Source organism: Silurus meridionalis, chromosome 3, assembly GCF_014805685.1.
Source record: "Silurus meridionalis isolate SWU-2019-XX chromosome 3, ASM1480568v1, whole genome shotgun sequence".
Taxonomy (NCBI): domain Eukaryota; kingdom Metazoa; phylum Chordata; class Actinopteri; order Siluriformes; family Siluridae; genus Silurus; species Silurus meridionalis.
The window spans coordinates 5,317,012-5,333,513 of NC_060886.1; the positions used below are offsets into that span (position 1 = coordinate 5,317,012).

Here is a 16,502-nt window from a genome sequence, read left to right on the forward strand (position 1 = left end):
GATTTTTTTTTTCTCAAAAAACTTGAAGATTTTGAGACTTGAATACAATTGAAAATCTATGGAACAAACTAAAGATCAAAGTTAATAGAAGAGACCCACGGAACTCGAATGTTTGTGTGGAAGAATGGGCCAAAATCAGACATGAGCAATGCAACTTGGAAATGTTAAGTTTTAAAATTTCCTGTCTCCTCCCCTTTCAATTCTTTTTCATCCCGTATTGGCCCTAATACGCCGTCGTAGAATCTTCACTGGTTTCACGATTCGATTATGACTATCATGTCAACGAATCGATTCAGTTCGATATTACGATGCATTAATTGCCTCATTAATTTTTAAAGTTACTGCAACTTGAAAACTCATTTTATTTTATTTGCTTCAAGAAAGTACACTTTCTGAAAGTAGCCAACTTCAAACATAACTGCAGACAGCAGGTCCAATTAGAACTAATAAACAGTAGTAAATACTAAAAGCAAATGTCAAGTACTGTACCTGAGTACTTATATATAGTGTAGAGTACTAAAAAAAAATGTATGTTAACAAATGTATAAAAATTTAATTATAACCCAAAATAAATTGGTCATTTATTGTGTGAATATGTTCAATCTACAAAAGCAAAACATTCTGCAGTGCTCTAATACAGTATATATATATATATATATGTATATATATATATATATGTATATATATATATATATATATATATATATATATATATATATATATATATATATATGTATGTATGTATGGCTGGACTTGGTACATCTGGCAGGCATCAGCATCTCAGGGTGAAAAGACTAATATTTAATTAAATTAATTAAACGATTAATCTCAACATCCCGCATAGGTGCTACAGTAACTACTTTATACAAGGAACCCTACAAGGCCTGCTGTATTGGAGATGCTTTGAGTCATTTGTCCAGCCCTTGATAAAATCAGTGAGATCCTTACTCTTGCAATTTGTCCTGCTTCCAACAGATCAACTTCAGAAACCGAATTATTGAAAAAAATTGCTGCTGATTATTTCCAACTCTGCTATCAATGTATTGAGATAATCACTACAATTGTTTTGATGTTATCGTATGGCTGATAGGTGTCACTGCTTTACCTGTTCAACATGAAAATCTAAAACTCATCACGCTTGAATCTATTTTCCACATAATGCCAGATTTTCAATCTGCTTGCATTCACTCCTAATTGGCAGTGGTTCCCTCTAGTCATCATGAATTGAGACTTGTTTGGGCTCTGCATTTGAGGGATGATCGTTGAGGGATCTTTGACGTATCTGAAATGATGTTTGACACGTCAATTCAATTAATTTTTATTTGTATAGCATTTTTAACAATTGACATTGTCTCAAAGCTCAAAGTAAAAGCTTTACAGAGACAAAACTGTTATATAGTTGCATATAAAAGTGTATGTGCCTTTGGTGCCTATAAGTTTCTTCCGTATAATTCTTGTTTGAAGTTTTTTTCCCCCTAATGAGCGAGCCTGTGGTGACTGTGGCAGTGAAAAACTCCCTGAGACGGCATGAGGAAGAAACCTTGAGAGGAACCAGATTCAAAAGGGATCGCATCCACCCCTGGGTGGCACCGAATGTCCATTCATTACATTTCCTTCATTGTGAGGTGTGCAGTAATAGTTGCTGAAATGCAAAACTGTTCATGCAGCCTGTGATCCTTTGCCATTATAGTAGACTGTTGATATGAATTGTAGTCAAAAAATAGATCTTGAGTTGCTTAGTAACTTCATGGATATTTAGGCTGTTCAGGTGGAACCATCCCCAGCTGTAAAAGAAATAACTTATAGGATAATTAATATAGTCTTATGAGATGACATGATTTGTATTGCAGCTCAGGAACAACGTACAGTATCACAAGGGCTCTCAAGGTTCTCTTCACACTCTTTTTTTTTTTTAATTATATAGCACTTTTTAAAACAGACATTGTCTCAAAGCAGCTTTACAGAAATTAACAGTGAAGGTGAATGGTGTATATTTATCCCTGATGAGCAGCCGTGGTGACTGTGGCAAGGAAAAACTCCCTTAGATGTTATGTGGAAGAAACCTTGAGAGGATCCAGATTTAAAAGGGAAACCCATCCTCATTTGGGTGACATCAAGAGTGTGATCATAAATCTTTCAACAATACAGAACACTGGAGAGTGAGAACTAACATGAGCACTGGAGTATAAGATTATAAGTAATGTTCTTTCTACAGTCTTATACAGTCATTATGGTTATAAAACTAGGAGCTACTGAGCAACTCATAAAATAGCTCAACATTTGCGATCATCACAGATCCAGCATCAGCTTCTCCATGCCAGAGCCTTTAAACACTCCAGGAGGTCCAATGTTAAAACTCCACACATGTAGTGGGATTCAATTGGCACTGGTACGTCTCTAGATGGTTCGGGAAGTTTGCGAGTTTGGCATCTACTTCTTTAAAGGTCCATAATCTTCATAAGGTGGGACGTGACTGGAGCTGGAGCAACCTCAGGATGCCTCGGGATGGGGAGAGAAAGAGAAGCAGTGGAGAGGAATTAGCGTAGCTGCTGTTCATGATATTAACAGCACATGTTGATAATGTGCATGTGATCAGATGTTCTGGAGCACAAGGTTATGATGTGAGACGTATGTTATGTGTAGGCTTTGCTAAAAAGATACGTTTTTAATCTGCACTTGAAATCCTGTTTTCCTGGAGGTTCAAATCATTAGGTGTCTGTCTGATTGTCTTGTTTTTTTATATCTCGAACCTTCAGGTCTTATCACACTTATTCGAGTCATCATTACACCGCATGGGCTGCAGCCCATCTGTCTTATGACTCACTCTATCAATTGGTCTGATGGATTTTATTATCTAATGTTCTTATCTATAATCTCAAAGATGTTTAGTAGGGTTTAAATCAGGACTTTGTACAAGACACTAAGGCTATTCAATTCAGAATGATTATCCAATATCTTCATGGAGCTGGCTTGATGCTCAGGAGCATTGTCATGCTGGAACAGATATTTGACGGATATTTCTAACTGAATGCTTCCAACTTTAACAGTAGTAATAGTCTAGGTCATTTATTAGCTAATTTAGTTTATTTTGATTCCCGCATTATTGCATTCTGTAATGAGGAAACCGGAAGACAGATGTGTAGACTAACATTTATCCGTTTTTCCAGAGAAGAACAGCTTAGCAGATGGTTCAGAGGGCATCTGATGGGCTGAAATTACCCAGGTTGGAGGGGACATTAGGTTTTTATTAATCTGCAGTTGAACTAAAACCCAGCATGGAAAGAGCAGGAAAGAGATGGGGTACATTTACATTTATGGCATTTGGCAGACGCCCTAATGTTTGTCATGTACATTATTTTTCTGCAGAGTACCAAAAACCCAAAAAAGAATAATTACAGCTCTTTTTTGGGCATCAGTGTGCTGACAGTGGACTGTGCTCCAAATCCAGGTTTACCATCATTAACCTCTGTGCTGTAGAACATCCAGAGACTAAGAACCCAGAAAAAAGAAGCTATTTGTTTTTAGGCTTTTAAACTCAGGTCTTGTTCCTATTACACTAAAGCTCTAACAATTATTATTGCGATTTTTAGTTTACTTTTTACCGTACTTTATTTGTTTCGTTCTAAATGTAATTACGTTTACCTTGAATTATTTTGTCTTTTTGTAACTGAATCTGTTTTTGGTTTTCACTGGAAAGATAATCCATATTTATTCTTGTTGTATGATTGCAACCTTCAAAGTGAGTGCATAAATAAAAGATTTATGACTGAATGTCTGAAACATTTTGGGAGGGAAACGAGGCCATTTTTGCGAAGTTTTTGGCCTTGTAGTTCGGTGGTGAGGACCATTTGTGTTACGCCTTCTCTGGACTCAAATTGTGGTTGCTTCTAAAGAGTACAACAGCAGCTCATAGTGGCCACAGAACTGAACTGCTTGGATTATTATATTATTAATTATAATTATTGTTATAATTATTATTACTATTGTTATAAGATTTGGGAATTAAAAAACTCATTATCAACACCTGTAAGAACAAATAAAACATTTTTTTGCTATTTTTTATAGATGCTATAAGATATTTTTTAGATTATCTATATTTTTGCTTGGAATTTGAAACATGCATTTCCAAATGTATTCCACCTTTTTCTCTTGTAATAATTTCCACTAAAATTTTTGAGTTTTGTAATCATTCATTTACAAGAGCATTGATGAGATCGGATTTTGGGTTCAGTCAGTGTTCCAGTTCATCTCGAAGATGTTTAGTAGGGTTTAAATCAGGACTTTGTACAGGACACTAAGGATATTTCAATTCAGAATGATTATCCAATATCTTCATGGAGCTGGCTTGATGCTCAGGAGCATTGTCATGCTGGAACAGATATTTGACAGATATTTGTAACTGAATGCTTTCAATTTTGTTAACAGTAGTAATAGTCTAGGTCATTTATTAGCTAGTTTAGTTTATTTTGATTCCCGCATTATTGCATTCTGTAATGAGGAAACCGGAAGACAGATGTGTAGACTAACATTTATCCGTTTTTACAGAGAAGAACAGCTTTGCAGATGTTCAGAGGGCATCTGATGGGCTGAAATTACCCAGGTTGGAAGGGACATTAGGTTTTGTATTTATCTGCAGTTCAACTTAAACCCAGCATAGAAAGAGCAGGAAAGAGGTGAGGCGACTTACAACTGAGCAGGGGAGGGTTAAGGGCCTTTCTCAAGGGCCCAGCAGTGGCAGCTTGGTGGTGGTGGGATTTGAACCTTCCAATACAAAGTCCAATGCCTTAACCACTGAGCTACCTCAGCACTGAGAAAGCTGGGAGTGGGTTTGTTTCAGCTGGACGTTTTGTCTAGACGGTGTATTACACATTAATTTTACATTTGATTTTCAGTGTGTTGTTTCACAGTAAGCAGAGCGACAGAGCCTTACACTTTGAAGTCATTATCTAAGGTGTATTAGACCTTTTTTCCCTCTAACTTTGAAATTCTAATTGGGAGTATAATATTAGCAGTGTGGCAGATTATTTTACAGAATATAAACCTGCCTGGTGTGTAATTTATTGGTCTGTATGAACTACAGTTAAAACTGTAACACTGTCTTTTTTCTCTAAAACCAGCTTTACACTTCTCCTGCCTCGTATTGTGCTTTGCTCTTGTTTTTTATATTGTACACTTTTTTGTCCTTAGTTCCTGGGGAACACAGAGGTCGATCAGCCCAAAGGAACAGAGGTTGTGAGAGATGCAGTTCGAAAACTCAAGGTTAGTTAATGTGTTTAATGACTGTCGAGGGCAACCTCACATTGACCATGTGCAGCCACTGCCAAGAATAGATGTCCTGAAACTTGTTTACCTGAATGAACTGTAGTGCCTATAATTCCACCTGTTGTCATAGTTTCAGAGTAGCATTGACTATGTTAAATTCAGTAAGAGAATAGCAGGATATATATATATATATATTACACTCAGCATTGAGTAAAATAACTACAAATATGATTCTATTATTAGACAGATGAGTTCTGTGAAATTCCTGTTCAGGTTAGGATGGATGGATGGATGGATGGATGGATGGATGGATGGATGGATGGATGGATGGATGGATGGATGGATGGATGGATGGATGGATGGATGGATGGATGGATGGATGGATGGATGGATGGATGGATGGATGGATGGATGGATGGATAGGTAGAGTAGTGGATAAATGTATTGTTGAATGGATATAGACTTATGAGTTCTGTAAAATCCTGTTCAGATTAATATGAAGGGGTAAGGGCGGATGAAGTGTTGTTCAAAAGGATGGATGTAGAGAAATAGAATAAGGTTGATTTGTGAATAGATAAATAGGTGGCTGGATAAAAGTATGGTTGGGTTCTATGTAGAACGTTTAGTAAGGTTTAAGAAAATTAGGATTATAGAATTAGGATTCTATTATTAGAGGGATGAGTTCTGTAAAATTCCTGTTTGGGTTAGCATGGATAAATGGATGGATGGATGGATGGATGGATGGATGGATGGATGGATGGATGGATGGATGGATGGATGGATGGATTGGACGATGAAGTGTTGTTCAAAAGGAAAGATGTTGACAAATATAATAAGGTTGATGTGTGGATAGATAAATAATTGGCTGGATGTATGGGTTCTACATTCCCATGATGAAAAACCCTTTATGGCTCTAGAATGTAAAAAGTGGCGGTTGGATGGATGCTGGATGGATTGAATAAGAAAAGATTGAATAAGGTTTCAACGTGATTCTCAAATGAATGCACTTTTTTCTTTTTCGTTAAGTATGGATGTAAACAAGAGGAATACTATGGATGGATAGATGATTTTAATTTCGATTTGTGCAGTTTCAAAGACACATCAAGAAGTCAGAGGGACAGAAGATCCCCAAAGTGGAGTTACAAATCTCAATCTATGGAGTAAGATACTTGATCCCAAAACAAAGGTGTGTTTATGTCTGTCTTTATCTGCTTTGTAATCTCTCTTTTTCTCAATCTCTGTTCTGTTCCTCTGTCTACAGGACAAAATTGAGCATTCATATAGATTTTTTATTTACTTTCCTTCTTATTGATTTCTGTTTACTGTCACTCTGTGGTGCTTATCATCTAAATGCTGCCTCAGGCAGCCAGTCAGTCAGTCAGTTAGTATCTCAGTATTTAGATTGATCCCCCTGATATCTAAAATAAGTTTTTGTTACGTAACGTAAGCAGGAGAAAACACTTCGCTTACCCCTTTTCATCACCCTGCAGAGCCTAGTGCAGTTCTGTATTGACTTCAGACACGGCTGTTGTCTGTATGATGCGTAATAATTACGAATGGATCGGTCCGCAGATGCTCAGTGAACATCTGGCGTGTTTCATCTTTTAATAGAATTTGCGGCGTTGTTGTATTGATGTTTGGTGTCGGGTAATTCATCTTCTGCAGTCATCTGCCCAGTACTTTCTGACTCATTGCTTCTCTTCGGTACTGCTATGCGCCTCTTGCTGCAGAATCCTTCCTTCTGCTATCGCTATAACACCAAACAACAGCCGATCAATGCAACATACAGCATTTCGAAAAAAGCTTAAAATAAGCTTCAGATAGTTTCAAGCTCGTGTTACAGGATTTTTCATTCAAGAGTGACCAGAAGAAGATTGCTTACTTCTAAATGTCTTATACACAGAAATAAATCACATCACCAAGTCTTCTGCGTCTGAAGTAAGGGTACATTTAAAAAAAAAAAAGAAAAGAAAAAAGTGGGCAGTGAGTGAAGGATGTGAGTTTAAATCCCAGCCACACCAAGCTTCCAATCCTGGGCCCCTGAGCAAGGCCCTAGCTGCTCTGTAGTATGAATGAGATAAATGAAAGTCACCCTGGATAAAGGAATCTGCCGATGGCGTATATGTTAATGTATTGGGGGTGTGGCTAGACGCTCAAACCGCTATTTCCTGGGAGAAATTACAAATCCTATTCCTAGTTCCTAATCACTTACACAGGTAGGCCTGGATTTCTCAGATGGCAAATTTAGGGAAAGAGGTAGCTCAGTGGTTAAGATGTTATACTTCTAATCAGGAGGTCTTAAGCTCAAATCCCAACACTACAAAGCTGTCACTGCTACGGTCTTAAACATGGCCCTTAACCCCTTAACTGTTTAGTTGTTTAAATGAAATAACTGTAAGTTGCTCTTTATAAGGGCGTCTGCCAAATCCTTTAATGTAATTGTCCAGAAATTTGACTCGTCTGTTATATAAAGGATAAAACGCTTGGGGTTGCAGTGTCAAAGCAAAAATAATCATGGCGCAGTGGTATATTCCATTTAATTACCCAATATTGGCACAACTTGTACAGTTTTATTCTTCTTACAATCTTCACAGCAATTTGGCCCAAGCTAGCATTTTTTACAACCGATTAAAAAGTTCCATTTAGTATTTTATATCCATTTTCTCAGAAATTAGTGTACAGCTTTACATTTAACTGTTACACTCTCCCTATTGCAGACTTGTCAGCCCTTTTAAACAGTTTGTCATGGGATTGTCATTTGCGCTGTCCATTTTTGTGAATGTACATTATATCAATTCTTTTTTCCATATTATTAAATAAACTACTACTTCTCTTCTCAGGAAGTGCAGCACAATTGCCAGTTGCACCGGATATCTTTCTGTGCAGACGATAAAACCGACAAAAGGATATTTACATTTATCTGCAAAGACTCTGAATCTAACAAACATCTCTGCTACGTGTTCGACAGTGAAAAATGTGTAAGATCACACACTTGTTGCTCATTTATGTGATTGTTTGGTAGGGGGAAAAATATTACGCTCTGTGTATACAGCTGTTTTGCCATCATCTTATTTATATATGTACTGTATATATATATATATATATATATATATATATATATATATATATATATATATATATATATATATATATATATACAGTACAGACCAAAAGTTTGGACACACCTTCTCATTCAAAGAGTTTTCTTTATTTTCATGACTATGAAAATTGTAGATTCACACTGAAGGCATCAAAACTATGAATTAACACATGTGGAATTATATACATAACAAAAAAGTGTGAAACAACTGAAAAATGTCATATTCTAGGTTCTTCAAAAAGTAGCCACCTTTTGCTTTGATTACTGCTTTGCACACTCTTGGCATTCTCTTGATGAGCTTCAAGAGGTAGTCACCTGAAATGGTCTTCCAACAGTCTTGAAGGAGTTCCCGAGAGATGCTTGGCACTTGTTGGCCCTTTTGCCTTCACTCTGCGGTCCAGCTCACCCCTAAACCATCTCGATTGGGTTCAGGTCCGGTGACTGTGGAGGCCAGGTCATCTGGCGCAGCACCCCATCACTCTCCTTCTTGGTCAAATAGCCCTTGATGCCTTCAGTGTGACTCTACAATTTTCATAGTCATGAAAATAAAGAAAACTCTTTGAATGAGAAGGTGTCCAAACTTTTGGTCTGTAATGTATATGTATATATATATATATATATATATATATATATATATATATATATATATATATATATATATATATATATATATATAAATGTATTTTTTTTATTGAATTACATTTGATGTTACATTCTACCCCATTTGTCAGGGCAAGTGCTGATATTTTAAGACTATAGTCTAGCCTTATAGTCTAGGTTACCACCATTTTTCCTATGAAGGGCCAATAATCCCAGTGGACTGAAGGCTGTGGTTGGAAGCTAAATGTTGCATCGTACCAAACATTGGATTAAAATTAAATTTGCTATGGTTTTTCTTATTTATGTTTTTATAAATTTTAAAATAAAATAAACTAATAGAAAAGATGTCTCTGTAATACAGAGTAATGCAGTATAATTTTATAATTTTAGTATAAAATCATATTTATTGCACAAAATTTAGTTTTTATTATTTTTTTTTCATATATGGCACGGTGGGCCAAATTCAAGGTCACCATGGGCCTACTTTGGCCCTCTCTGATCTAGCCTCTATCAAAAACATTAATTGAAGAACAATCTGAAACTCGGCATACAAATACGTATCTATTAATGTAACTTTTGAGCTGAAATCACAGCATAAAGTGAGAAATTGCTGTTTTATAAATTGTGATTATACTATTATATATGAAATATGTATAATAGTAATGATAATATATAATTATATTGTGTTTAAGTATTATATACTATTATACTGTATAATTTGTAATAATAATAATATAAATGTATATAAAAGTGCTGCATTGTATTGCTTTAATACAGTTGTAATAAATTTTTGATACATGTGTTCCTATGTTATTTAGGCAGAAGAGATCACTTTGACTATTGGCCAGGCATTTGATCTGGCTTACAAAAAGTTCTTGGAGTCGGGGGGGAAAGACGTGGAGACCAGAAAACAAATAGCCAGCCTGCAGAAAAGAGTAAGCTTTTATTTTTTTCCACTTAAACCTTAGTGTTGTAGTGTTTTCCACTTTCCTGAGACACATCCGCTGTAATGACAGCGCTTCAGTCATCAAACAAGACCTATCCTGAAAATTGCTTTCTTCCGAAACAATAAAAAACCCAAAGAAACGTCTCAGTGTGCATCTTGAGGAAAATGACTTCACCCTTTCTCCACCACAGATTCAGGAGCTTGAGAGCGAAAACTCGGAATTGAAAAAGCAGTTACAGACGTTGGAGGAACAGCTGCTCATTGCTCAAGTTCCTCCTGTAAGGACTGCATGGAATGTGTGTGTGTGTGTGTGTGTGTTATCATTTTCTTAAAAACTCTAAGCTATCTGATCTCTTTTTCTGCAGTTGCTTCACATTAACTCGACTAACAAGGCCTACATGCTGCAGAGACCCTCGTCTCTCTTCTGGTGTCACAATATGACCTCCTTCTCCTGTGTAGAAATCTCTTCTGTCACACTAACACCAATGAGCTCTCCCGACTCCAGCGTATCAGCTGGGGTTTTGACTCCTCCTCCCACCAAACCTGCTCTGCCAAAGCCTGTCACTGGAGCAGGGGTCCCTCGGCCAAGAGTAATAGACAAAACAAAACCAAACATTTTTTCTCTTCCTTCTTTGCCACTGATTTTCTCTTTTCTTTTTTCTTTGCTATAATACCAAGAGAAGTCTCTGTACTATATATATATATAATATGCTTTTTGTCTCTGTGCCTTGGTGTTTGAGAATGTGTTTGTAAAATGATCATAAAACATTAGGAAATGTAATTTCATTTATACACATATTTAGATTGTATAGACAGGGATGTGAAGTGTATGCCAAAAATGAAGCACTACAGGTTTGCTGTTATTGGAAGGTAATCAACAAATAGATGATTTCACTTGATATAAACAGGAATTGTCGCCATGCAGTTAATTCTTTTATCACAGAAATTTATACATACATATATACATATATATACACACACACACTATAAGCACCAAAAGGTATGTAGACTCTTATCCATCACACCGTATGTGGTTCTTTTCTTAATTACAGCTGCAAAGTTGGAAATAGGCAGTTGTCTAGAATGTTTCTGTAAACTATAGTTTTACAATAAACCTGTTCCAGCATGACAATACTACCGTACATAAGATCCAAGAAGAAATACAATGTTAAGGTAGTTGAAGAATTCATGGAACCCTGACCTACTCAACCCCACTGAACATGTTTGGGATGAACTTGAATATTGAATGAACTCAAGACATATAAATGATTATAAAATCTAGAGGAACGACTTCCCAAAACAATAGAGCTAACTGTAACAGCAGTCACGTGTGTGAGTGAATGTCAGGTGTCCATATCTTGTAGTTAGAGCCACATAAGAAGGTCCTGTTATCAATCATCTTTCAGCAGCTATAAACAGCCTGTCCCTTACCAGCACTTAATTTTTTTCATGATGTTAATAATACAAAAAAATACAGTAGAACACAAAATCCTCCATTCTTTCTGGAAGTTACAGCTTTATCTGTGACTGCCGTGAAGCCTGTCAATTAAAACACCTTCCGTTATTGTTTCACAAAAATACATCAGTTATTAGTGATTATACACTTTCTCTTAAATACACATTATTTAATTAGCTTTTTATTTGAAATAGCTTATCGGAATTTTCTTGAACATTATAAACAGCCACTGGTTCCATTCTACCAACAGATTTAAGTGAATTTACTGGTTTTCCAGTAGAGAAGATTTTCAGAAAAGATTTTTCCCACATCCTGTTAGAAATTTAGCCTCTTAAATAATCTGGTATTTTAGCAGAACTTGTTCTGTATTCAGAATATCAATCAGTCCCAAAGGTTGAGGTCAGAACTCTCTATGAGGCCATTAAAGATCTCCCACTCCAGTGCATTGTCATGCTGGTTTGGGTCTCCTTGTTGAAGTGAAGGGACGCTACTGCATCCAAAGACGTCCTATACAATGGTGTGCCTCCACCTTTGTGGCAACAGTTTAGTGAAGAACCATCTATTGCTAAAAAAGTCTTATATACCCCAATATTTTTATGTCCATATAGTGTATATATACAGTATATACCACAATATAAAGTACGTAATATAGAAGTTGCTAATCTTGTTTCTGCTCGTCTTTCCGTTAGGGGGGCAACAACTCCAAAGTTTCCACAGATATTTTCGACATGGTTCCCTTCTCTCCAGTGGCTCCCATGGTTCCACAACCAGCCAGTAATTCTTCACCTCCGACACCTCCAGCGAGACCAGCAGAGATCAGTCAGTTTCTCCTACTGTACTCATTTGACTCGTTTAAAGGGTGTTATTGACACACATTGTCTTTCATTGTTCTACATGTCTGCAGTATTCTCCCAAACCACTATATGGTTAACAATAAAAGTGTAGCATGATCATCTGTCCTATGGTACTCTGGATAACCAAATTATCTGGATTTCTTCTTCTTCTTTCGGCTGCTCCCATAAGGGGTCACCACAGCGGATTATCCGTCTCCATACCCCCCTGTCCTCTACATCTGCCTCTTTCAAACCAACTACCTGCATGTCTTCCTTCACCACATCCATAAACTTACTCCTTGGTCTTCCTCTTTTCCTCCTTCCTGGTGGCTCCATCCTCATCATTCTTAAACTGATTCTACCCCATGTCCCTCCTCTGCACATGTCCAAACCATCTCAATTTCACCTCTCTCACCTTGTCTCCACATGTGCTATCTCTCCCAAGTTTATTAGGATTTAATAGGATTAAATGCATTGCCAATGCTAAGATATTCTTCAGACTGTGCAGTTGTGAATAAAATTACATTACATTTGACATTTATGATAAAAGCCAGTGTAATTGCTATCCGGATTACTTTTTTTTTGTCTTTTTACTTAGACAACTTTTTCACATCCTCGTCCATCTGATTTCATCAAGTTTCTTACACAAAATGATTGGCCATTAAAGCATCCATTAAGGTCCTATTATCTTCAGTAGGAACCATATTTCCATCAGCGATCAGTATTCATGATAATGATTTGGGAAGGTTATTTTCTCCACTGTGGTCTGATATACGTCACTGATTAAAACTGCAGGATTAAAGATTAAATCGTCTCACTGATGTAGTACTGTTCTAGCATAGTGCTCATTATATGGCATTAGAGTTTTTTTACATCCTTTTCTGATTGAGGATCTGATGGTGAGGTGTAGAATACTGTCTGCTCTATTTTAGTGTCTGTTTTTAGTTTAGTATTTTATTTTTCTAAAGCAAGTGGAAAATATCCTGGGATTTTCATAGCTCGGGAAAGCGCCTTTAAACACAATATTTCAATTAGATTCGGTTTGACGTGTTTAGTGATTCCAGGATTCTTTGGGTGTTAAAACAAAAAGCAAGAGCTTCTTTTCTCATTCACCATTTTTCAGTGACATCATATTAATGAGAAATCTAATGCAGGCGTAATTTGACGTGTTGGTACAAATGATGGACTCCAGCAGTAGCAGTTAATTACAGCAAATGCTTGGCTAGTTAGTGATCAGTAAAAGCATTGATGGTGGGATTAGCATGAGAAGCTGAACAGTATGAATGGATAGCACAGATGAGGAAGTGAAAGATCTGGACAGAATATAGGACTATAATGTTGCTGCATCACTTTGTATACTGTAGGTCTCGATTAGCAGAGAAAGAAATTCTACTGGTGACGCTTTCAGTAGTATACAGTGGAACCTCGATACTCGTGACCTTGGCATTCATGACGTCGAAAGTACGTGACTTTTCATTTGGAACTGGACTGAGATTAAAACTTTCTTTCGGCTTCTCCCATTAGGGGAGAATGAGAAAGCTTTTTTTTTTTTTGTTTTGCTAAATTATGGACTGTGATTTGTTACATTTTTAACCATAATGTGTATAACCATATTGATCAAAATTCTTTAACACTCCTGGATAGGCCAGGAAATGTCTTAACTTACAATATTTAGTATTTTAAGATCTTAAGTTACGATGGGGTCATCCGAACGCATCTCCACTTTAAACCGGGGACCACCTGTATTTATTTGGAAACATTTTATTTTGAAAGATTTTAGTACATATTATAGTAATATTTGTTCATATTTGGTGTCCTTAAACATAAAAAATAGTCTCTTTCTACTCCTAAACCCTGGTACTGATTTATTATTCTCTACCATATTACCCTTTTCAGCCTTGTTGATGGATTTGTGTTCATGTTGTGTTCTTCAGGAAGAGACCTGTTTGGCGCCGAGCCCTTCGACCCTTTCATTTGCGGCGGTGCCGACTTTCCCCCAGACGTCCAGTCGCGGCTGGATGAGATGCAGGTGACTGCATGTCTCTGAATTATAGGCGAATAATTATACAGTGATCAGCAAAATAAATCATTTCAGCATATAGACTGCTGCATGTAGGCAGCTGCTGGAGCAGACGGCATGCCCTGGCACTGACACAAAGTATTGAATCCCATCGGCTATTTCCATACATAATAATCAGAGGAAAATCTCTCCCAGCATTTCTCCATAGCTGAGTCATGGATCGTTATGAGGACATGACTTTAGCACTCTCACTGCAATGAATCTTTGCGTGTTGTCCCAGCTGTGTAGCTCCTGCTGTGACCACTGCTGTGATGTATGAACTTAGCCTTGATCGCGACCTGAACACATGCACTAAACAAAACTCTGTTGTCTTCATTTTTAACCCTAAGTTTGATATATCATGCCCTTATCTTGTGAAATTAATGCCCAGATCATTAATCTGCAAGCATATATTCATCTTCTGCTATTAATATTTCAGTAACTATAGTGAAACTGAAATTGGTTCAGACTTTTTACAGTGTCTTTACTGGGGTGTCAGTCTACGTCCACAGAAAATGACAGTGCGGCTCTCACTATCTATGTATAGACAGAATTGATGATTCAGCTGTCTTACCTAAATCAGTCCACCTCTTAATACCACTCCACTGCTATAGAAACCATCAATATTATAGAGAAACGCAGTAGAACAGAGCACTGCAGTAAGAATGATGTCATTACTAAAGCAAGAAACACAAAGAATACAAATCAACACGTCTCCTTTCACTGTAGCCACAGCTCCACCTCCTGCATACATCATCTCTAACAGAAGCAACGATATAACCGCATAAAATTACCCTGGGTTTTCCCTGCATATGTGTTTTTTCCATGCTTTGCGGTTTTCCTGGGGATTTGATATGAAGGCAAATTGTGTGTTTCTGTGTTGAGTTCTAAAGAAAAGAAAGCACAAAAGTATAAATGGTTAACGAAAAAGCTTAACAACTGTTTTGAACAGTTTTGCCCGACCTTTTCACCAAGTCCAGCTTTTTTGAAAGGTGAATAGTTGCTTCCTCTGTGTTTAGGGTCAATCAGGGTAGGATTTCGTCTTCCAAGACTATACAGTCCCCTCTACATATTTTAAAAGCACACACACATTAATTCAGTGTACACTCACTATGAGCAAATCACATCTCTGTGCCATCGCATACATGTTTGCTAATTGGTAAAATGTCTACTTCAGCTCAAGTTGATCACAATTTTCACACTATTTTCTCTTCTGGATTGATTGATATAGTCAATTTTTTTGGTGCTAATCGGGTAACATGAGTGACTGCAATCAGCAACTAAGAAGATCTTATAGGTTGTAGAAACCTACCAGTAGGAAAGTGGTAGCTCAGTGGTTAAGACTCTGGGTTACTGATTGGAAAGTAGAAGGGTTCAAGCCCCAGTATCACCAAGCTGCCACTCGGGCCCTTGAGCAAAGCTCTTAACCCTCTGTGTTTCAAGGGTGCTGAAGCATTGCTGTCTCCAGCTTTCTACTATCGCTGGGAAGAATTTTACTGTAATGTACATATAAGTAAAAGGAGATACAGTTGAACTATGTAGTAAAATGAGCTTTTGACTTGGTGCCTTTTCCTTAGAATGTTCAATTACTTTTTTCCTGCCTCAATCTAAATTATTAAATATTTACAATATGGATTTTATGGATTTTCATATTATGATTCTTTTATCTGTGTAGATTTCTTGAGTTAAGACTCATATCTGGTTAAAATTGTGTTGAACAAATATAAATGATGAATCTTTATTTTTTTTTTTAGGTTTCTACAATTCACAAGCTTTACTTAGTTGGTGATTGTAGGCTCTGTATGGCAGATAAGCACCACCAAAAGTAGACTTTATCAATCAATCCAGGAGGGAAAATGGTGTGAAAGGAAAATGAGCTGAATCTGAAAATGACATAAATAAATCACCAGAATGTGGCGCTGTCTTACAACACATATGGGTTTCAATCACATCTAGAAGGCTGAAAAAGGGAGAAAAAAATAATGAGCCAGGTTTTTTCCAATTCGCAAACAAACTGCATGTAATGTTGTTGAGACATGTCGTGATGTATGTTGTCTGTTTTTTTTTCCACATAATGTGCTGCCATTTTTTTGACATGATGTGACACAACCTTGATTAGAGGGAAGGGCTCTTATTATTTATTTATTTTTACTGTATATTGATTCTTACCCTTAAAAAAATTGGATAAATACTAAATATGCAAGAAGAGCCATTGTTCAGATTTTTGGTATCCAGGTTTATTTATT

The 16,502-nt window shown here is 36.8% G+C and overlaps 1 protein-coding gene across 1 annotated transcript in view; it reads left to right on the forward strand.

The window, feature by feature from the left end:
* Window positions 1–16,502, forward strand: part of gulp1a (GULP PTB domain containing engulfment adaptor 1a) — a 163,556-nt gene that overhangs the window by 143,644 nt on the left and 3,410 nt on the right. Inside the window, 8 exon segments of the mRNA XM_046839005.1 lie at window positions 5,188–5,259; window positions 6,351–6,420; window positions 6,423–6,448; window positions 8,103–8,240; window positions 9,781–9,897; window positions 10,100–10,186; window positions 12,054–12,183; window positions 14,132–14,226. Coding sequence (XP_046694961.1) covers window positions 5,188–5,259; window positions 6,351–6,420; window positions 6,423–6,448; window positions 8,103–8,240; window positions 9,781–9,897; window positions 10,100–10,186; window positions 12,054–12,183; window positions 14,132–14,226 — 735 coding nt within the window.